General features: G+C 42.1%; 2 protein-coding genes across 2 annotated transcripts; one reads left to right on the top strand and one right to left on the bottom strand.

Moving 5' to 3' along the window:
* Window positions 1-2,782: 2,782 nt before the first annotated feature.
* Window positions 2,783-14,858, bottom strand: mcoln1a (mucolipin 1a). Its single transcript, XM_034538475.1, has 14 exons — window positions 14,551-14,858; window positions 10,405-10,661; window positions 9,916-10,083; window positions 9,208-9,358; window positions 7,968-8,049; window positions 7,713-7,809; window positions 6,618-6,717; window positions 6,268-6,374; window positions 5,999-6,148; window positions 5,762-5,863; window positions 5,469-5,591; window positions 4,770-4,976; window positions 4,534-4,664; window positions 2,783-4,229 (listed from the first exon to the last, which is right to left on the bottom strand). The coding sequence occupies exons 1-14, from the start codon at window positions 14,579-14,581 to the stop codon at window positions 4,193-4,195; spliced, it is 1,743 nt and encodes a 580-aa protein (XP_034394366.1). The 5' UTR covers window positions 14,582-14,858; the 3' UTR covers window positions 2,783-4,192.
* A 2,079-nt stretch (window positions 14,859-16,937) lies between these two features.
* On the top strand, window positions 16,938-21,627 carry LOC117738903 (N-acetylmuramoyl-L-alanine amidase-like). The gene is made up of 4 exons (XM_034545061.1): window positions 16,938-17,280; window positions 18,249-19,109; window positions 19,671-19,881; window positions 20,570-21,627. Exons 1-4 carry the CDS (start codon window positions 17,208-17,210, stop codon window positions 20,871-20,873), a joined length of 1,449 nt encoding a protein of 482 aa, XP_034400952.1. The 5' UTR covers window positions 16,938-17,207; the 3' UTR covers window positions 20,874-21,627.
* Window positions 21,628-23,574: the final 1,947 nt, after the last annotated feature.

Below are 23,574 nucleotides of genomic sequence, written 5' to 3'. Positions count from 1 at the left end.
GTATGTCTCACAAGAGACACATCTGTAGCAGCAATGTCATGCATTTCCCATAATGCAACTAATCCTCCCGGTCCAGTAAATGCATGTGTCCTTCAAACTCCTGCCCCAGTTGGCAACATGTTTGGCCTCAAAGCCCAAATTGAGATAACCCCTGATTATTCGTTTGTTTGTTCATTATTATTTGTTTTAATTTCAGTCTGCTACTACCTGGATATATGATTGTGTAGGTCTAAGTTATATTCAGCAACAAAAACACACATCTCAAATGATCAAACAGGAGACAATGGCATTACGCACGCAGTGCTTTGGCCTCTTTATATTGTAATCTTAACGTTATTTTATTTAAAGTGTATTACTATTACTTAAATTACTCGGAAATCAGCAATATTTAAATTTGTGGATGTAATTGCAATGCGGTTTCATTGTTTCCACTGTTGCCATCGGTTGTACCAAGTAACAACAATAAGGTAAAGGAGCAATGCAATTTGATCAAACACGTGTCATAAATCTCTGTTTGAGGAATATAGCTCTTTACTCCACATACACTCCTTGCTTTTTCCTTCCACCCAGGTGTTTATTCTCTGTGCAATAGAATTTGACACACCAATTTGCTTGATTAGTATTCTTCCTTCTTCACGTACACTTAGGGTTGTCAGTTTCCTGAAACGTTGATTATCGGAGTACAACTGAATTTAACACATTCTTACATAAGTTTCATTATCTGTGCTTGTAGTTCAGCACTGTGTCCACTTCCCTTTGGTACAAGCCCACAATAGCTGAGAGTTGAATGTTTTTCTTTTTTTCTTGAGCTGCAGCTGCAGGCTCCACAATAGAAATTAATGAAAAGGGAGAAGACACACAAAGACTATTGCAACTCACAGAGAGAAGAAAGAGTGAATGGCTAAAGATATCTGACAGTTGTTTTCTCTATTAAAGCTCAGCGACGAGAAGAAAGAATGGAGATATTTAGGAGGGGTGGCTGGGGGAGTGTAGGGAGGAATGTAGGCTAACTAGAAATCATCAATCAGTGAACACATTGGTAGGTGTGCGGCAATGAGGAGCGAAAGTGTGTGTGAGTCATGTCTCAGCTCTGCGTCTCCATCCCTGTTTCCCTGTCAGCCTTTCTAATCGGCGAGCGGCACTGAGCCAGAGCGAGGTGGGAAACCACCTCTCCAAAGTTTCACAAAATCTTCAACTTAAACTCATTGTTAGTAAGCAGGTTGAACACAACCAAAACAATGTCAACGTTAATGCGAACCATGCAACCAAGTTCTTGCCACAGCAAGCGGCCTCTTTGGGTGTGGATCCACCAGTAAAACCATTGCATAGGCTCCTTCTTTTATTTGACTAAACTCTGCACTAATGGCCTCCATCATTATATCACAGTGCTGAAAAGGCTACTAAATCCCCTCGCATCCTGCCCATCCATTTCAGTTGGCCCCATAATGTTGTTTCACAAGGGTGTGGCTCAGCACTGGAAGAAATCCTTAACATAATTAGGATGGACTGATAATCTACACAGCTTTTACCCACAAATCCCTTTCTTTGGTGGGGCCTGCCCGAACACTCGTATCGCAGACAGCTGCAGGTACGAACAACTCTCTGCAGGCTCACGCGCAGACGGACACGCCAAACACAAACTCAGGAGGCTGATTGATGATTCAGTGACTCAGTATAAAAGAATTGGAAGTGCTTCCGTATATATATAAAAGGCCCCGGACTTCAAACAGCGAGCCACAAGTGACTGAATTTCAATTCAAGCTGAGATCAAACTGGCATAGACAGAGCACCACTTCCGGCATCAGCGCACTAAACCACTCCAGCGGATGGACCAGCAGCCTCTGGAGCGAGACACTCCCGCAGGGCTGTGATTGTGCATCAAAGAGTAAGAGTAGTCCAGCATGCGCACGCATCACAGGACCAAACGACATTCCTCTGTTCGAGGAAGAATGGATGAAACGTGTCTCTGAGGTGCGTTCAACTCCGAAGACTTCCCTCTCACACGCACCACCAAGGCCGCGGTTAGAGCAGGGCATAATGAATGGAGATGTGCGGCTAAGTGGGTAGGATGCAAGCCAGGCCTCACTTGGGAATATTCAATAACCAGGAAGTGAGCTCATCATATCGGACTGTTCTGTGGGGAATAAGAAAAGCCCAGAGTTCTCTGAGAGCTCTGTGCTGCAGCGTCTCAACTGAGTATTCACAACAGCTGGGTTTGGCTGCGTGTCAGATTTAAGGATTTATTTGGCAAACACAAGAATCCACATCAATCAAAGTGCTTCTATTTGTTCACTTGCCAACAAAGTAGAAAAATAGACTTTTAGTTCTTTAGGACTGTCTGCAGACACGTGATCTCCCTCTTCTGACGATCAGAGGAACTGCACCAGAAGGCATGTGACTGTAGGTCAGGGTGACATTTATCAGATAAAACATTAAAATCCTCTTTCTTTGACATTCTTTATTTTTCATTTAACGGATTTATTAATTTAGCTCATCAACTATTTGGCACAATTGATCAATTTAGATTATTTTTGTGCGTGTTGCCTAGTTCAGGAGCTATCGGACGTAATTTCTTTCCAGTTTTCAGCTTGTGGTGCTCAAAGTGACCAAAATTACATCAACCTCAACAGCAATGTCTCTTTCTAGAAACCATAACCCGGTTACACAAGATAATCCACAGATGTTGTTGTTAGCAGTTTCATGAACAAACTATGGTTCTAAACTATGTCTTTATTTGTCCCGAGTGTGACTTCTGTAGATGAAAACAGATCACGACACAAAATGAAACAAATTTACATTTTAATATCAAAGGTGATCCGGGAAACTTGAATCAGTAGATTGGCGATACATATGACACCAAGTAGATAACTTCAGGACAACTTTGCATTCACTTGATAAAATGCAGATAATTTGTATAATAAAAACATCAAACTTTACATCTAGGTAATACTAGATATTATATACGTGCATGACATATAACTCTAAATTAAGGCCCTTGATGTGTGTGGCACATGTTTGTAATCTAAATTCAAAGCCCAACAGCATATTTGAGCTGCAACGTGGAAACTGCTGTTTTATTCGATATCATCCCACATCTACGAACGTGTTAATGCTCGGGCCAGAGATCATCTCTCTTTCATATAAGCAACTGTTTTCTGTGAGACTCCTTTTTGATATTGTGCGTTTTATGCGTTACAAAGAAACACAGAGATCCAAGCGTCTACTGAAGATCAAGCCACTGGGATAGAGACATCAAATATAACAGACTGACTAAAAAGTATGATTCAGTGTGACAGGACATTATTACGGAGACGCAAACATGTCTCTGCCGGCATCCTTAAGTTGTCTTCTTGTTATCGTCCCATGTTTCTCTTAAAAACACGTCAGATAAAGTATGTTATTTTTCATGAACATACTTTACCACCATTAAAAAGACATGTGTACTGTCTGGAGGGGAACTAACCACAGGCAATGTTGAGTGCTTCATTAGCGACATTATATTGATCGCTACTCATAAATGCAAAAGTCATCACACACTCACTCTACTGCTACAGCAGTTCACTGGTATTCACATTTGAAGGCAACGTGATGCTTGTGAAGTACGACCGCAGGTAAAGTTTTAAACTTTGTTCTGAAGGCTCACGGGAAAGGAAAACAAAATCCACTGAAACCGCACGTCTGACATTTTTTAAAAGGAAGTCATCTCCTTGATTGTCTCAAAAAAGACAGACTACGACCATTATCCCCTCATTCTGTGCAAATTGACATGTCATGCTGTGGGTTTCATATCATTCCAAAGTTGTTTTGAATGCCTTGTCCTCAAGAGGTAACCTAATTTTAAATACTATTAAAAAAACAAACATAATATGCCCACGGAGCATCTTGCTCCCAGTTCAGCAATATGCATCATTAAATACATTAGATAGGGAACAGAGAAGGGCCAGTGCATTAGTCATCCGCGATGCTGCCCAGTCCTGTCCCATCTTGTCTTCCTCATGGACAGGAAAGGTCCAATAAGGAGACTGTTGTTACACATTCCTTCCACAGAGTGCTGGTCCAACAGATGGCGACTCCTGATGAGGTTTGACCAGAAGCAGGTTGGTATGGAGACAATGGGCGACAGGAGTGTGCAGTGTACCCCTGTGGTCAGCAGGGGGGGATGGTGAGGCTTCTGAGGTCACCGAGGTCAACTTCAGTTCACCAGCAGGACGTCCTCGTATGTCGTTGTTCTGGGGGAAATCAAAGGAAGACGTAATGATCTTCATTAATGCTGAGTATCAAATTTAGTACCTTTTTAAAATGATGTTGGAACGGAAAAGGATAAAATAGGAAAAATATTTTTCTAATGTGATCTTCACAGTGTTCATACTACTTCAAAATACTTACTACTGTTATTAACAAATTATCCGCTGACGTGTTGTTTAGATACATCGAGCCATAATTCTTCCCAAATAATGAATAATAATAATAATAATAATAATAACAATAGATAATGCTTTAGTCTTCATCGATCTTGTGCCCTCTCCTCCTCACCTGTCACAGCAGCAGAAGAAGGAGCACGGCGAGGTCTCCAGACCTCTGAACTTCCCAGAGGTGGGTGTGTCCGTACACTCTGCTATGAAGGCATGCAGGTCTGTGATGTGGATGGCTTCTTGTGTTTGGTGCTGTGGAAGTCGACGAGTAGACATTATTATTCCCCCCCTCCATTTTATTTCCCCCCCGCCCCACCTCGTTCCATCTATTCTGGCGGCCGCAAAGTCATTTCCTACCTTGATGGTCTCGTAGGCTCCGGTGATGAGAGCGATAAACAGCGACAGCACCATGTAGATGAAGAGGGAGATGAAGGTGTACAGGTACACTTGGCTGAACAGCCACACCAGAGTGCTACTCTCCTGCATCTCCGCAAACGTCACAAACATGTCGTCCCCGTTGATGAGGGAGAAGAGGCACTCGGACACCATGGACAGAGAACGGAACTGAGGGACACAGAGCAGAAATCAGGCCTCTGCAAACTGAAGTGAGCAACGCCGTCGGTTTCAGTGGTCGATGCTCCAAATGTGGCAGTGAGAGACAACATCCTGAAAAATGTGGCTGCAGCAATACTGTGCACAAGACACCGACTCAGGGCGTCCTCGAGTAAACCTCAACATCTGGATTTGTGGCCAATAGGACAGGGCTATTTTCAAACGACAGCCATAAGAATTGCAAACCAAAATACTTATTAGGAACTGACTAACACTGACTTTACTGACTCTGTAAATTAAAAACATTTATTACAATTTAAATGTCAAAATCTGTCTCTTGCGCCTGTGTAGAAAATCCTTGTTGTCTGCACTGTACGGTTATTGCACATTAATTGCCATTTTTTCCCAATTACATGCCAAACTGTTTGTGTACAGACCTCAATTTAAATGTCAATATAAACATTTCCCAAACCGAATGTCTACAAGCGTTGGAGTTGTGTTCACCTTGACGTGGTACGGCCCTAAGACGATCCAGCCGCAGAAGCAGTAGCCCAGATAGATGACGGCCACGCAGCAGCAGAACCGAATCACATTGGGGAACGCTGCTCGAAGTGTCACAATCAGGATCTACGGGAGGAGCAGAGACGTTGGAACGAATTACAGTGGGAGAGACAGAGCACCTGATTCACAGGATGTAGTACCCAACATGTTTTTTTAATCTTTTGACAAGTTATTAAATCAACAAGGCCGTTGACAACGTTTCCAACTGATGCACACCGAGTGTGTCTGTGTCTTACATTGTACTTCTGGAAGAATGTGAGGTAGCGAATCACTCCGACCCACACCAAGAGCGTGGAGGTCCCCAACAGGATGCCGCACAGGTCATATGAGGACATATTCTGTCAGGAGATAAGGAGAAACACCTAAAAGACAGCTCACTACAGTGCTCACTGGCATCATCAGGTAATAACTAACGGCAAGGAAAAAAGTACGACGGCTATTGCCAGTCAAGGGCATGACTACGCGGGACACACCTTGGACTCAATGCCGATTTTGATGATGCTGCCGGTGATGGTGAAGATGTCGCTGATGATGAGGAGGATGTACCATCCGTTGATGAACTCCATCCGGTCCGCCGAGCACACTTTACGACCCAAGGTCTCCCTGAAGAACTGCACGTACTCCTGATGAACGCACAATAAGAGAGGGATCCGCTTGAAGCGCGAGGCCCACTGGCTGGACACTCACGTCCATGCTCACGTTCAACTCAGGAGCTCATTTATTCCAGCGGACGCTTGCGTACCTTTTGCAGCGTGACGCCTCGCATTATGGAGCGTCCACACAGCAGCAGGGACAGCATGCACACCAGAGCCACGGCGACGTCGAACGCTAAACGCGTGTAGTTCTCAGCTGGAGGTTTTTCAAACAGAAGGGAAGCGGAGCTGTTAGCAGTGTTTCAGAGGGCTGGAGTAGCGGTGTACCACTACTGCTAAGTACTGCTGCTGGTGTATTTAAAATGCACATTTCGTGGTGTTCTTTTAACACCGTTGCTAGCTTGCTACCGGTTCATCATTATCTTGCTAGATTGCTGCTGTATTTCCATGGGTGCTATGAGTCCTATGTCAGTCCCATCCGTCCACTCAGTCGTCTCACCGTGTCCTGAGACGCTCGGGTCTTTGCACTCCTTTATTACCGCCTGGTTCTCCAACCGGATCTTCACCTTGCCGCTGTGAGCCTTGTTGTCCAGGACCATCTGCAGGAGAGAGGCGACCAGCAGACATTCATAACCAGTGAAACTGAAGTATTTCAGAAGATAAAGTTTGTCATGAAATATAGACAGAGAAGTTGTGTCTCTCAAACGTAAGGCCACAGCCACCACCGAGAGCACAGAACATAGAATATATGGAATATTTAACATTAGGTTTAATGACATGAAGAGGAGCTCACAGTATGCAATAACAAACACATTTAGGATTTTTTTTTAAAGAGGATTTAGATTTTTTTTTTTTAGACTGACTATTTTAAAAAGAAATGCCGCTTCACGGTTGAATGCGTCCGCCAACCAGCCATGTTGCAGTTTACATCCATGTCCATCCAAAATGTCATCGATTCATCATTTTATCCTATTAGACATTTGTGTGCACTTGTCAAAAAGAGCATATGAACTCTTGAGTTTTGGTAAGAAAATCCAAAACGTATTTTGAAATGTAACAGTGACCGTTGACCACCAAATTCTAATAAGTTCCATGAGCCTAATATGACGTATGTGCCAAATAAAAATAAAAATCCCTTCAGGAGTTCCTGAGATTCAAAATCACGAGAATGGACCAGAAGGACGGACGGACAAACTGAAAACAATATTTCTTCGGCCTTGGCTGTCGCAAGCAACAAAGGCATAATACAAGTTCCAGTCTACAATTGAAAGTGTAGCAAAGGTTTTGGGAGATAGTATGTACAGAATAATATAATTGAACAGTTGTAAAAAATAAATTAAAAAAGTAATACTTCTTTATTTTTTAACAGCGTTGGTTAAATCATACTTTTTTAAAGCTAAATTAACATGTCTAAAACATGGCGCCAAACTGCTCAGCTCCCTTCACTCCAGAAGAAAATGTTTGTCACCTGGAAGAAGACACAAAACACAATCTTCCTTCTTGAGCTCAGCAATTAAACCAAACGTCATCATAGTATTGTCATGTGAACATCACCTCCCCTGGGTATGTCTTTCCCATAAAGATGTTCCCTCACCTTTATGTGGAAAGTGTAGCAGTCTGGGATCTCATTGTAGATTATAGTCTGTATATTGATCGCTTTCAACTTGAACTCTATGGTGACTTTAATGAGCCTTAAAGAAGAAAAAAACACAAAACAGATGGTGATTCAGAGGGAAGCATTCATACTTGTGTGTGTGTGTGTGTGTATGTGTGTGTGTGTGTGTTATTTGTGGCCCACCATCACCACATATGACCGAGGTGAATCTCCATGTGCAAAATGAAGCCTTACTTGTGGAATTTGAGTGTGAAGTTCCTGTAGCTGCTGGTGAGCGGCGCTTGAGGGACCGCCAGCGGGTCCACACCAACGCAGTCTGAGATTAGTGGAGAACAGTCAGAGAACAGTCAGAATACTGACACTGAAGAGAAAAACAATCTTCTCCCTTTTGAATTTCTGGCATTTGGCTGTTTTTCTCTGTGAGTAAAACATTTGAAAAACAAGTATGAAATCAGAATTAGGAGACCACAAGGAAGCCTTTCACAAATATGTGATATATTAACATGAGGTTGGTTCCACTGTTCTTACTTCCTCCTGATTTGGCCAACTTTGGAAAACACACTTATATGAGGAAGTAAGAAACAGGAAACTAGTCTGTTTTCAAAAGGTAAATTAACATAAAATACAATAACAGGACAAAAATATATGATTATATAGTGAGCTGGACTACAAAATAAAAAGAAGCCATTCAGCAAATGACATTTAAAATGTGTCTAGAATATCAAAACATGGACGTCTGCAAAAGGTGCAAACTACAGGAGTGCGTCGCACTCACCAAAGACAACAATTGTCATCCTTCTCACGTAATAATAACCTCAGCATCTCATAGTTGTGACTCGCTACCTCATGATTACCAGATCACATGTTCCACAACAGATTGGCAGATGTGGTAAATGCTATACTGCCACTGTAAATGTTCATAATCACACTGGATTGCATGCTTTATCACCACTTGGATGCAATTATGATGCATGACTTTGTACCCAGTTTGTTTTCTGCTGCTCCTGAAGGAACACACAGATTGCGCTTTTAGTCCTTACATGGATAATAATACTAATAATACTAATAACCGTATTATTACATTCCACGTTACTCAGTGATGTTAATATCTCCCGATGTCTTGAACATGGTAGACATATTAGGGAAATAAAGGGAGTAGAATCAAGTACTGGCTCAATTCATGTGAATGGTGCAGTCACATGTTTTCGTGTAAAAGTGAACTTCTTTCACTTTTTTCAGCTGCTCTGGTTAACATGCAGCGAGCACAAATGCTCCCGGTCCACTTCAGCATTAAATTCTCATAGAAATATGGATATAAAATGGTGCTATCCATACCCATAAAAGCCCCCCCATCCTTAATGTCAAAGAACCAACCCAGAGACAGTCGAACACAGCCTTCTAGCACTGTTGGCAACGCTTATGGAATAACTGGCCAGCAATGTCTCCTTCACATTGTACGGCGAGGTTCATGTACTTGTGATGATGTGCGGGTCTATGTTGAAGGTGTCATTGGCTGGGTCGATGCTTCCCTTCTTGTAGTACTGTTGGCAGAGGGAGAGCGCGCTGCTGTTCTCCCCGTAGACGTACGCGTAGCGTCCCACTGTGGTCTCTGCTAAGGCCAGGTACTGTGGAGAGGAGGAGAGGAGAAGATTGGTACCCAGTAGTTGTTTTGTGGAGCAAGGACAACCAGCTCTCTAACACCCTTTTTAAAGAAAACTATTGCATTTACTTTATTACACCCTTACTAAAGCATCAACTTCATCATTCAAGTTCATCAAGGGATGGCACCGTCAGTTTTGGCCCAAGCTGAAATAACTCAACAACTATTGGATGATGTGGCAGAAAATGTAGCACAAGACAATGGATCTCAATGTACCTTAAGTGAACGGCTGTCCTTTCCGGTCGGACGACCGCCACTTTTGGTTCAAAGTGAAATGTCCCAAGCAACTGTCATCCGCCGCTCTACACTGCTTGCATACAGCGGTGCTACACTGCTGATAACGCAGTCCCGTCTGACGGCCTGCGGTTGCCCCTCATGAAAACACTATTAGCTCTGTCAGCACTTTGCATTTGCACATTCATCGATGTACCTGCCAGCTGTCTTTAGCGATCCTTCTTTCTCCAATAGCAGCCAAAGAAGCGGCCACATGTTGCAAAGCTTTTCTGATTTCCTCAGGCTTACCTGCTCCACGGCGTAGAACATGTGGTCGTAGACGTCGCTCTGCGTGTAAACAGAAAAGGAGTTGTCCGAGGACTCATCGTAGTCTTTGAGGAAGAGGTGCTTGAAGGTCATAGTATTCTCCTCCTTGAAGGTCACCACCACCTGGTTACTGAGGCCAAACAGCACCAACTGCAGCAGAGAGAGAGGCGAGAGAGAGAAATGAAACTCTGAGGCGGACCTCAGCTGCTGGTAAGGCCATAGAAAGAACCTGTTCAGAGGGACAACAAACATGACCCAGGAAACAGTTATCTGAGTCTATGTGAAAGAATTAACACTTTAATGATATTAAACAGTCTCGGTGAGTTGATTCATGTTCAACTTATAGTCACCTAAAAAAAAGAAAGTGTACAAACAAAGACATACTAGAAATACAGAGAGGCCCAATGACAAACAAGCTTGTGATTCGTAACAAAAGAGCAACGCTGGATTCGGACGTAGCCCGAGACGCACCTGAGCCGTGACAATGACGATCTTGAGCAGCTGCAGGATCAGCTTGTAAGGCTTGCGGCCCTTGGCGTGATATTTATCACAGGGGCTCATGAAGAAGTACTTCAACTTCCTGCGAATGGCCTCCTCTTCCTGGTCGGCCCCGACCCAATAGCCTTTCGTCGCCGCGGGAAGCCGGTGGTTGCCGTCATGTTTGTCATGTTCCCCGCTGCTGTCGGTGGAGCCGTAGTGAGTCCCTGAGCTGGACAGACCTTCTCGTTCTGAAGGGGAAACAAATAAGGAGCTTTTAATTTTTGTAGTCTCTTCACTGAGTGTTTAGCGCCGAGCACTGCTGGGCCTTTGAGGTGGCTGGCGTGGCTTTGGTCTTGTTTCGCCATGTCAGAGGAGCTGCTCGTTGTTCCATTAGAAGTGGCGCAAAGTCTGCTGTAAAAACCGCCTCAGTATACGAGGCTTGAATAAAAAGGGAGCTAGGTCACAAGGCCGTGACACTAAAGCGCGTCAAGGCCATCTTAAATCAAATGTCCTAAATTCCTTGGATGTCAACAACCTACTTGGCAATCCCTTCTGTTCATGCCAGACTTGGCTCAGTGACAGGGACTACTTACTGCCTGACAGCATCCCGTCAGCACAGTCTGTCTTCAGCTTCCACCTCCGCCTGACACCTCGTCTTTGTCTTGTAATGTGCTCGATGTGCTCGTCTCTGTCCCCTCCGGCTCTTTGAGCATGTGCTCAACGAGGCTACACGTGTGATTTAACCCCATTAACTCTGAACCAAGAGGCCTAATGGAAACAAAGGGTTGTCCACCAAAGCACAGAGACCATACATAACACAGGAGATTGTTTTCTACACTTGTATTTAGGTGTTAATGACTTTTAGATGCAACTGCTCCACTTCTTATCTTATTAAATAATTTCTTTATGACCCCGTTACAGAACATAAACCGATGTCGACGTTCCACTATGAGTCTTACAGCAAGTGTAGAAAGGTATTTCAAACAGGAAGGAGGAAATCTATTTTCCTGTGGAGTTTGCAGCGTGTCTGCTAGTTACTGCTGACATCACTGTGGTACACGACTGGTAGAAGGAGAAGTAAAGCAGATTCCTGGGACGGTTGTTGTGTCAAAGCTGTAAAATATTATAGTCTGCAGGTGGACAGACATTTAGGTGTGAGGTCACACGGAACAAACCCGCCACATCCCTTTGGGACGAATGGGGAAACATCACCAACTAATAATAGTCATCTGTAAGAGATGACTATTATTAGTATTATACTTTTGATACACTACTTTCCCCTGGCTGAATAATCAAATGAAGACTAAATAAAATACTATATCATCCTAATATCCTAAATCCAAGGTATAACAGTATCTGATGGTCACAAATGTAATGTTTGATGCAAGTATTCCTTTGTAATAAAACTGTTATATGCTCTGGCTTTTCAAATATTGCCAATCCTTATTTGGGACTCGTACCACAAATGCTTCCATCTCTTTCTGACTGTGTCATTTTATGTGCACTAATGTACGTAGGTGGGTGGAAACGGAATACACATTATTAGTTTGGTAAAATGTCAACGGTACTTCAAAAGTGCAAAAATACATTCTTCGTCAGTTGTGGTCGTCTGGCCTTATGAGTGTTGTTTTTGAATGCTGGTTGTCTGAATATAAATACGTCTCGTTCTCAGGTCTTTCTTGACAATGAGATCTCACTCTCAATGACACTACCTGATTAAATATGTCGGACAGCGCAAACGGTTTGTGGTTGGACACAACGCCAGTCGTCTTTGTAGGAACGCCACAACTCAGAAAGTAGACTGATCATGCCTAATAATTGTCACATGCTTGCTGGGTCTGGCTGCTTTCAAGAAGAAGAAGAAGAAGAAGAAGAATGGGGTCCCTTAATTGATTCACTCAGTTCAGAGTCAGCACGTGCTCGGTCAGATAAACTGCTGGCTCGGGATGAATACAAACTCAAGTTTCAACATATATAATAAGTCAGCAGAGAACACCACCAGCATAGCGGAGTTTTCTAATGGGAAAGAGAAGTGAAACAGGACAAATAAAGCACTGGCGTTCAACATTAGTCGGCACTAACCGTGGACGAGATGAAAGTTCAACAGCACAAAACACAAAGAAGAATTTGGGAACTCCAAACGCGTGTCACACATTTCTTTCCTGTTTGCGCCGCAAACAAACTAGAAGAATACATTTAAGTAATGTATGTTCTCTGATACTCATAAAGATGCTATGGGCTTTTTTAAATATTAGCTTTTTCTTCTAGTGTTTCTGATGTTTTACAAGGCAAGTCAGTCTATTTGGGAGTTATCGCAGGTTCCAACCCCATGTTTTTAATTTGTTGATATTCCTAAACAAAGAAGGAACACAGGCTTATATTCTTCCCATCTCTAAACTGGCTTAAAAGAGTAGTTCACTAATTCAGCAGTTAACATTGCCAGACCCAAGATGGAAGAGTTGTGAATAGAGGTTCCTTTTTTGTTTGTTTCATTTATTCTTCCTTGTCAAATTCCACTCAATTTATCAGATTTCCTGCGGCTTCCACTGCAGTCACAAAATATAGTTGTATAGTTTTAAAGATGTTTAAAACTAGGAGGCCATTGATGTAATAATTTAGCTTGCCTAGACGGAAGTCAAAGTCAAATAAATCCCAAGTCTTTACTTAGTGTTTTGCTTGACGTCTGACTGAAACGTTTACTGGCTTACCGAAGGAAACAAATGATAACCGGAGATTGTATGACAACCACATGTAGACCAGACCCACCTGTGAACCCGTGTGAACTTTTAGCTGCTGAAGCGCGATGAGCTCTACAAAATGTGACATTTTGATTACCTACAAATGCCCCCTGGCTCCAACAGATGAAAGACAATGTGGGCGAGTGCAGACATATCTTTGACCGGAGGACTGTGTCGATCGTCACGGCAGACAGCAGTCTGACAAACAAAGGTAGGCGCAGTCCAGCGAGAGGCCCACCACAGGCCGGGAGTCCACATCTTCCACTTGTACCCGAGTTAAAGGGAGAATTTTGAACCAAACAAAAGATGACACAATGATAACTATGCTCTGTGTTTTTTTTGTAGGTAGGGTGTGATACTTTTTACAAACTAAATTGTTCTTTTGCTACAATATGTTAGATTTATTATATATTAGAAAGAAGAAAAAAAACGATAACGTTGCTTTAAATGGTCCCTCTACCCCAATTACCGATGGTAGTGGAGATGGTTTTGTGTGCCGAGGTTTTGAACACAACAAAAAGCATTAGGAGAGCGGAGTTCATAATTCATTGCCAAAAGGTAGTTCCAGTAATGGCACTGAGGTCTGTGGATTATCCTGAGTAACCGGGGAGGCCTTTATAGTGATTCTGGGTTTTGAACACCATAAAGTTAATGTTTTTAACCTTTGATTGTGATCAGAAAATATGTGGTGGTTGTGGTTGTAGTTGGGGTTGGGGTGCATCATCTGGGTCTTAATACCAACAGTGTGCTTTAGACCAAGAATACCTTCAGTCCCTACAACCTCTGCTACTGAGGCAAGTACATCACACCCTGTGTATAGTACTTTTCCACATCAGTACTTATGTTATGTTCAATTTAAAAGATGCATTCTATGACTTGTAGTGTAGTGTAAAAGGTATAATTATAATGAAGTACAAGTGTTCCACCAAAAGACTAACTCTCAGGATGAATAGAACAATTACATTATATGAAGTTAATTTAATAAAAATCATTATTGTATTCCAGTCGCATCGACATGCCGAAACGGGGCCTTTCTGGATGAAGACACGACTTGAGTGGAGAGGGAGACCCCACTTTGTCAACAAGGATGACAACACAGAGACATGTCGACTGTTTGGGGGAAACACGCTTGATGAAAATGACCTGACCTGCCTCAGCTGCCCAGAAGATGACAGAGCAGACATACAGTAACGGCTGAGGTGGCCTCATTGTTGTGGACAACAACAACAACAACAACAACAACAACAACAATAATAATTGAGACGCCACAACGCAGCTCTAAAACTATCTTATAAACCAGAGAGAAACAGCAACCAGCTATGCCTGTAAAAAGACAAATGAGTCGTGACTGACGGCTGACTTCAATTTAAAAGTTCAATGTCGGCGCTGCATTCGTTACCTGAGAGGTCCTCGTGCCTCGTCGCGGCCATGTGGTTATCCGTTTGAATAAACAATAAATAGGTCAATAATGTCGCTAACGCTGAGAGGAGCCCGTGTTTTCACTGTACAAATAACAGCATACAGCTCTCACCGCTGCCCCGAAACAGCAGCCGGGCCAGAAGTGCTCTCTTCCGGTCTCTCTCTCGGGGGTCACGTGACCGGCGCCACGTGACCACATAGTCGCGCGCTGAAGAGCTGGCAGGCCTCAGATGCACAGCCCGTTGTGGGTGGACGCGGTTGATCCTCGTGCGAGGCGTGACTCACCGTGCAGCCACGGAACAACTCTCCGTTTTGTAAAATGACACACCCTTGAACATATCCACCGTGGTTTTGTGTGGGCTGATGTGAGCCCACTCCCAAATAAAACAACAACAACAATGTTTATCAGATCTGATACATGAGGTAACCCGATCAACATCATACATGTCGATGATCGTAACGTTGGGTCATGAGTTTGATGTTGCGAAATGAATCCTTTATAGTTATTCTTCTTAAACGAATATGATTGTTTATCTCAAAGTGTAATTCACTGAATTGAATACATACAGATGCAAGTTTGAAATATTTTCTGAATTTAATACACATACAGCTATCATTTTAACACAGTGACTGCAGTTTAAAACAAGTTTAATGCAGATAGCCTTCATTACATCCAGGATTACACAACATTATACCGCTGATTTCACAGCACAGTCTAGAGACTGTCAAATTTTTATTCATTAAAAGTGTCATTATCTACTGACTGTCGTGTTTTGAGGGTAAATGCAAAAATAGGCCATTTCTTGCAACTGATTCTAACTTCGATAGTAGTTTAATAACTTACCACCACAACTGTGTGTTACTCAGAAACCGGAGCAGAGTGAAAAGTCTCTATTTGTCCTCTCGACAAATGATTCACCCTCCCTCCCTTTATTTCTTTCCCAACACTTAACTTTCCAGTTGCAGCATCCTGAATTGCAAATGTGAACACGGTTACACCCAGAGATTGAGGATAAATATAAAATATAAACATACCTTCATGTATTTATTTACAAATGATCAGAGTCTCAAGTATACAGATTTGCATAAAACACATAAGTACAGCTGCAATACATCCGCGTTGTGGCGATTCCACAATACAAACATGGGTGGACAGACCGAGAGGGCAGCGACAGCCGGTCAATACAGATGCAGGCACATGTTTTATCGGACTTATATGGTGACATGGGGACGTGGTTGATTTTCCATCAGTGGCTCGGAAATGGTTCGGCATCAGTGGAAAAAAACAAGAACCTCATTTTTAAGATTAATCAACTGTTCCAAATCTGTTGCAAGTCTCATTTTCAACTGCAAATGAGTAGAATAAAAAAAGTAACAGGTACATTGAAGACATTCAACACCATGTTCGTCTTTCGAGGAGAAAGATACTTGTGGAGCACAAAGCAAATGACTGAGGAGGATGTAGGTGGAGCTTCACGCTGGGATTATACAAACACGATCACTAACTGTAATGCAGCGAAGTATCATTTCATTCACATTATTATAGTGTACTGAGATCAGCTATTCATCAATTGTTTCATGACAAACTTAACTCTCATTTGTAACTTTGTTTCACTGACTTACTCACTGCATTTCAAGAAAAAAACAAGTAATTGCAAAAATACAATATACTAATCAACTAATAAATATATATTGGTCCACCTTCAGTTACCCAGCACTATATAGCATAGTTTTTTTTTAAATTAGCTCCACAATTACCAGCTGCAACATCAAAGTAGTGTTGCATAAACATAATGCATTACTAATTATATAAATACATATCATTCTAAAATGTAACTTGTAGGCTACCTTTACTTTGATTTGATTCTTATTCTGTTGTTCTTTACTGGTAGAGACGGGCTTCCATACTTTGACTTTGAGTGTTATACAAATGTATTCATTGATTTATCTTTGTGGGTTCATATTGAAACAAACTCATATTTAATGTTTTGAGTTTAAATTGTTTAATGACTTAACATCCTAAACTTTGCTAACCTTCATAATTCTACAACCCTTTTTTTTTTTTTTACAAACATCAACAAGGCAGTCGTATAGTGTTTTCCATAGTTGGCATGATTTAAAAGATCCTGTGACAGGAAAGTTTATGTCTCCCTTTCCTGGCCCTGGTGAGTGCACAACCGATTCTCACATCACATGCAGGGGTAATTGTTAACCATAAAATCTGTTTGTTGAATGATGAACAGACTGTTTGTTGAATGATGTGCTGTTACGAGGCTGCGGGACAGTGAAGAGGAACACAACCCAATATCATTCGAAAAATGCACGTATTTGTAACTTGTATAAACCTAACTGTGGGGCCAAGATTTTGTTTTGCTCATGACTCACTTTGACTAACTGTAGGCTGAATCAATATTTGGAGGCATCAGTGTACAAAGAGTACTTTCCCCTATTAGGACACAACACTGCAGTCATACGTACACGTACACAAACACACCTACACGACTCCTCTCAGAAGTTGTTCACAACTGCGTTTCAGTGTACTTGCCCATTTAAGTTGTGTTTGGTTCATATAGTCTGGAGAAACCCTAATTCAGAAAATAACTATTTTAAAAAAAAGCAACAAGCAGGAGATGCAACATGACTTTATTTGGATTGTCGTTTCTTGTTCTGGCTTTATGCAACTTCTTCACTGTCCATAGCAGGCCGACAGGTAAGTTCAGTTATTCAAAATATGTCAACATTTGTGTTATGTTGAGTTATAATCTTCATTCGGCTGCATCCTTTCTTTTCGGTATGCTGATAAAGAGTATTTACGACCTGTAATGTTGTGGTTCACCAATTCCATGATATCTGACGAAAAAAAATGCTTCTTCTTTTTTTTACTGTTTTTTTTTACTGTTTTCTGTATTTTCTGAAATAAATCAACCGACTATTTTATAGATTAACTCAACACACACAGATATTATCAAATGTCTATCCGCCCCCTTAGATGATTACCGAATCAAAAAGTCAAAAGCCTACAGGAAGATAATACCTTTCACATTATACACATTTATGGAGAATTAACAATGAGACAAAGGGGAGCCTAATCTTTTTAAACATTCTGGTAGAGTTGTGTTGCTAACCTGTTCCAACAAGTATCAATGAGATGTTTGTGTGATCATTTTCCATATGAATAGAATCAGCTGCCACCACCGCTTTTCGTATACCACACAAGGTTAGGAGAGATTTGTAGTGTGTGTGTGTGTCTGTCTGTGTGTGTGTGTGTGTGTGTGTGTGTGTGTGTGTGTGTGTGTGTGTGTGTGAGAGTGACAGTGGGGGCGGGCTGTTAGACCCAGCACTGCCACTGAACACCAGCCCGCTGTTTGGCTCATTTTCTGTAACCAGTGTAGCATTGTAGCACTTAATTCTGTTTTATTTTAAGATATACATATAGGTTTTATATCAAATAACATATTAATTCACCCTGAACGTAGCTGTGGTGTGAATATGGGCCCTTCAGTATCATTAACAGTGACCTGTCTTAATCTTGTTCGCCCTTCTTTCTATGAGGTGAAAGTTTTTGGGAAATTGTCTTTTGTGATGTCATTCAGGAAATCAGAGTTCCTTCACTGACTCGTTGTTGTACTGCAATGTTCTTCCTTCACTTCTTTTGTTCCTCGTTTGCATTGTTGTCAGGTGCCTACCTGCGCAACATGGACAGCTTCATCCGAGCCGTGGAGCAGGTGGAGGACTCCAACCCTGGTCTGTCCCCCCTGGCTCTGGTCCGGGCCCTGCGGAGGACCGCCGGCAACGATGATGTGATGACCATGCATTTTTTGGGTGCCTCGTATAATCTCACTGATGCAGAGGTTTTGGTGACAGCCATTCTCAATGCCTCATCCTTTAGCTTCTTTGACAAGGCCATCCACCACATTGTGACAGATTACGGAGAGGAACGTGGGGTGGTTCTCGCTCCAGATGGCACCACGTTAGCCCTTGCACCCTTACTGCTGGGAATCGAATCGGGACTGAAAGCCAAAATGGAGGGGACGCCAGCTGTTGGGCTCTTCCCTCTCACTTTAGGCAGGACGCTGGGCTTGTCCTTCCTCAGCCTCAAGGACTTTCCGCCATCTTTTCGCCTGGGGCCTAACGGGTGCTGGGACAACGTGGACCGCCCTAAGTTGTTCAAGCTGTCTCGGCCTGCCACACTGGCCACTGACGCTGTTATTAACGGCGGGATGGATGGAGCTATACTGGGCATGGACTTCAGCAACGTGCCTGCATCTGAGGAGCCACAGGCCCTCAGTGAGGTTTTGAAAGGATACTATAGTTTTATTCTGCACCAGGGGCAGGGTCTTGATGCTGTGACCAGCCATGTCAGCGCGAGGCGTAGGGAGATCTCTCGATCCACTCTGGAGCCACTTGACCTTTACAGCCAGGTGATGGAGACACTAGCCTTAGTCTGGAAGTTGGAGAAGACAGAATGGATTGCTCTGGACACAGAAGTGGGGAATGCGGTGACGGATGGACTACAGGCGTTTGTGCACAAGTACTGGGGTGAGCAATGAAATGATCAACAAAGTGCACTAAGGTACTAGTAGGGCGGCAACTAACCTTTACTTTCATTATCCATTAGACATACCGACTGTATTTATGGTTAATCAAATGGTCCCCTAATCCCTCTCTTTTTATAATGTCTTGTTTTGTACGACCAAAGGTCAAAAACTCACAGACATTTTGTTGACTATCACAGTATGAAAACATATATATATAATAATATATATAATATATATAATATTTGTTGCTGATCTATATTCTGGCACCAAAGCTATAGCCCTTGGGAAGTTAAAGGAAGGAAAAGAGAGAAACTATTGGGCTTACATTCACATTTTTTCGTAAAACATATGATTTGAGCAGCTGAGAAATAAGCTTGTTGGGGCTTTTTGGTGAACAAACTATATGTTAATGACATCATTCTTTCTCAAATACAGCAAATATATCTGCAGCCAATATATACTGGTATACCTGAGATGAGCTAATATCGGTCAGGCAGTAGACTCTTGTCTGTAGTGGTGGTTTTAGGATCCTAACTCTCATCCTTTCTCCTCCTCTCGCCAGACTGCCCTCAAATCATCCCTCGCTGTCAGTGGGGGGCAAAAGCCCACCAGGGTACACCTATCCCACTGTCTCTGCCCCTACAATTTCTCTATGTTCACCACACCTATCAGCCATCCTCTCCCTGTTTATCCTTCCCAAACTGCTCTCGCGACATGAGAGGCATGCAGCGTTTCCACCAGGAAGATCGTGGTTGGAGCGACATAGGATACAGGTACCCGCCCCCTAGTCGGACATCTTGGAAGAACGCTTATGTATTTTTGTCCGAGAATCATATGAGAAAAATCGATACCACTTAAGATAGGCGAGATTAGCCTAGGTTAGCATGAAGACTATAAAGCTATGGAAAACGGCAGGCCTGGCTCAATATTACAATTTTAAAAATCAGCCTGCCAGTCCATCCATAGGTCAGTAATTAACACATTGTATCTTGTTTATTTAATCTGTACACATTCAAAGACAGTTTGTGGAGTTACATGCTGATGCTGAGTAGATGGATGATCTGTTGTTCAATATATTGTTTCTCTACAATATGTTACTCCCTCTAAAACCACACATTGTTGTTTTCAGATCAAGTGAGATATCATTTGGTAATTAGAAGTGCTGGTCGGTGGATTACAATTGTTGTACAACCGAGCTAACTGTTTCCCTCCGCTTCCCGTCTTTATGCTAGGCTAGGCTAATCACCCCCCTGTCTCCAGCTCCATAATTAATGCACACATATGAGCGTAGTATTGATTAACTGGGAATGAAAATCTAAATGTGGAACTATTCATTTAAGCAGTGACAATTTACTTAATGTGAGTGGTAGTTTTCTTTTTTACACATCACAAAAATAATATAAAATATCAGACCCTATTTTGATCTCGACATGAACCAAGTTTTGCACTATGTGCCCTCAGCTTCGTGGTCGGCTCTGACGGCTACGTCTATGAAGGCAGTGGCTGGAAACACCTCGGCAGACACACCAGAGGGCACAATGCCATCGGGTACGGCGTCTCAATCATTGGTAACTACACTGCCGCCCTGCCGTCTCGCCGTACCATGGACCTGCTGCGCCATCGTCTCGTCCGATGTGCAGTGGATGGAGGATGGCTGGTGGCCAACTTCACCATCCAAGGCCACAGACAGGCGGTGAACTACACCTCCTGCCCTGGAGACGCCCTCTTCTCAGAAATGAGAGGCTGGGAACACTTCAGGGAATGACCGGACCCCCATTGCCCGTTTGATATTCTTAAACATCATTAATGTCTCGTCGGGTATGGTGACTGCCACAGCTGTGGCTTTTGATTTCTCTTAATTCTTTCAACGAGTTTCATTGTTCTTGCATGACTCTGGACTAGTTTAGTTTTACCATGGGTTTAATACTGAGACTCTTGAGAGCTCATTCAGGTTTGGGTCCCCTGAAAGGGCCTCACAACTACCAATATCAATGTACTTTGATCCAGCGTACACCAAAGATACAAAGTTCATCAGGAAGTCATGTGCAGTGAACCGGCTTGTTAATATTTTTGAATATCTATTCAGCTTATTTGGCAGATGTTCATAATGTGAAACTTTGAATTTTTGAATCAGAGTAAGCAGTATGATAGAGTTTTATAGGGCGAATAAAGCATGATTAAATATATTTCTGATTATTATTATATTTATAATTATGCTAGTAGTTGTTCAGCTTTTAGTAATTGCTAACTGAGGCTTTTACAAACCTTTCAATGTATCAATACAACTCTGATCATTGGCACTGGTAATGCATGAATATTGCCAGGCTTGTATGAATATGAATACTAATGTTTTTATTTTGTCCCAAGTCAGTGGGACAGAGTTGAAAAAAGAAAAGCGCTTTTAAGAATCTCTGTCCTACTTTTCAATCATCTTATTTCTCCTGTCATGATTTTACAGGAAACAGACTCTCCAAAAACAGAAGAATAAAGAGACTTGCCAACTAATAAATGTGATTGTTTCTAAGACCCGCCATGTTTACTTGCATCAAGTCTTCCACTGTCATCGCAAAGTGCATCTAAGACAGCTGGAAGCAGCACACATTGATCTATTCTACATGTATAAACAACATTACATTCACAGTCCAGTATGTGACCTCTCCTCAAAGATATCTGCAATAGCTTCATAAGGTAAAATGTCTCAACTGTTAATTTGGTCATCATTTAAACATTTTTAGAATGATCATTGACTTAGTATATCTAAACTAAAGGAGTCTTTCCTTTATATATACAATGATGTATTTTTGTGCCGAACAATAGCACCATTACTTGCTAAAGAACAAAGGAGGTTTAGTGGATAAAGCTGCTAACTGGAGAGCAGAACCAGCGTGTTAAACTGAGAGGTATTACTGTGATTACAGTGAAGACCAGCCGTGAAGAAGAAGTTAACATAAGGTGAAAGAAATAAAGAAAATAAAGAAATTGGGTTTAAGTGAAAGCAGGAAGGTTGGTTACAGAGTCTTCTGTGTCTACTTCTCACTAATCGGAAACAAGACACGGTTTTACACAGTAAGTACGAGCAAGTAAACAGAGCCCTTAAATCTACACACACACGCACACACACACACACACACACACACACACACACACACACACACACACACACACACACACACACACACACACACACAAGTTTCAGTCGAGTTGCATAAATTGTGCAACTAATATGTCAAAGTGGCCAAATTCATCAATCAGCTGATAGCAGCACTGAAAGGCCCAGCAGAGGAATGCAACTGATTAATTTTTTTATTGATTAATGGGCAGATTATTTCCTCAATTAATCAATTTGCCTAATTCTTTGGTCAAATTCCAGAGCAACCTCTTAAAACCTAAGGTGAAGTCTCACTCATTTTGTTTTGTCAGACAAATATGAAGCCAAATACTGAGGAGGTATTTTTTCCGTAAATTGAATATTAAGAGATTGTCTGTCCAACGACTAACAGATACTAATGTTTGAAGTCAGCAGACCCCAACGTTTTCCAACACTTTTTCCACTTTTACATGACCCACTTTTTCCTCACTGACACTAAATGACCCGACTCGTGCTGCTGAACTCAACAGACTGTTTACTTTGCAGAGGTTGTCAGAGGTCATCGTACAATGGGAAGCTGCAGCAAATGAAGATGAAATGAAAAGTACACTATAGACAAGCAGACACAGCTTCACAGTGAGGATGCTGAGACAGAGAAGTCGTTATTACTATTTGACTCATAAACTAAGCCATCAAGCCTAAACACCAGTATCGACTGTGGTTCTTAATATTTCAGTCATAAGCCTTTACAGGAGGCTATCAGGACAACAGCACCGTCCGCAGGTTCCTGGTGGTTAGGTTGTGTGCTATGTTTGGATTCAAATAATACAATGTTTAGAAAAGGCTATACGCAAGAAGAAATACCATATGAAAGACCAGTAAAATATCAAGCAGCTCATTGAATTCTATAAGATAATACAAATGAAACAGATGTAGACTTGTAGACATTCAACATGCCTGTTCCAGTCAGAGGGCTGTTTCTTATAAACCAGCTGATTTCTGCTGCTTCACTGGCAAACCTCCCTCTGCTGGCCACAGATAGAATAGCAGGCAAGACAAGCTGATCTGATCTGAAGACATAGGTGCCCTCTAAAGTCTGGGTGTTGCAGGTTCATTGAGGTCAGTCAGTCAGGCAACATCTGTTCAGTGAGCTTGACTGTGCGTCATTAGAACATGAACATTAAAGATAACGGTACTTTTTATTTGGTCTGAAGTGCAAAACGAGTTCAAAACTAGTGAAATGTCATTCTGAAAGGGGGTGACAACACAATTGATCTGAATAATGTTCAGGGTAAAAGACTAAAGCAGACTTCAGTACCTAAACTGCAAAATATGAATCTAATAAATTACAGCAAGGAATAAATATGATGTAGACTTG

This window comes from Cyclopterus lumpus, chromosome 1 (genome assembly GCF_009769545.1).
Source record: "Cyclopterus lumpus isolate fCycLum1 chromosome 1, fCycLum1.pri, whole genome shotgun sequence".
In the NCBI taxonomy this organism is placed as follows: Eukaryota; Metazoa; Chordata; class Actinopteri; order Perciformes; family Cyclopteridae; genus Cyclopterus; species Cyclopterus lumpus.
The sequence above is the reverse complement of the archived record's forward strand: the minus strand, read 5'-3'. Positions and strand labels throughout refer to the sequence as shown.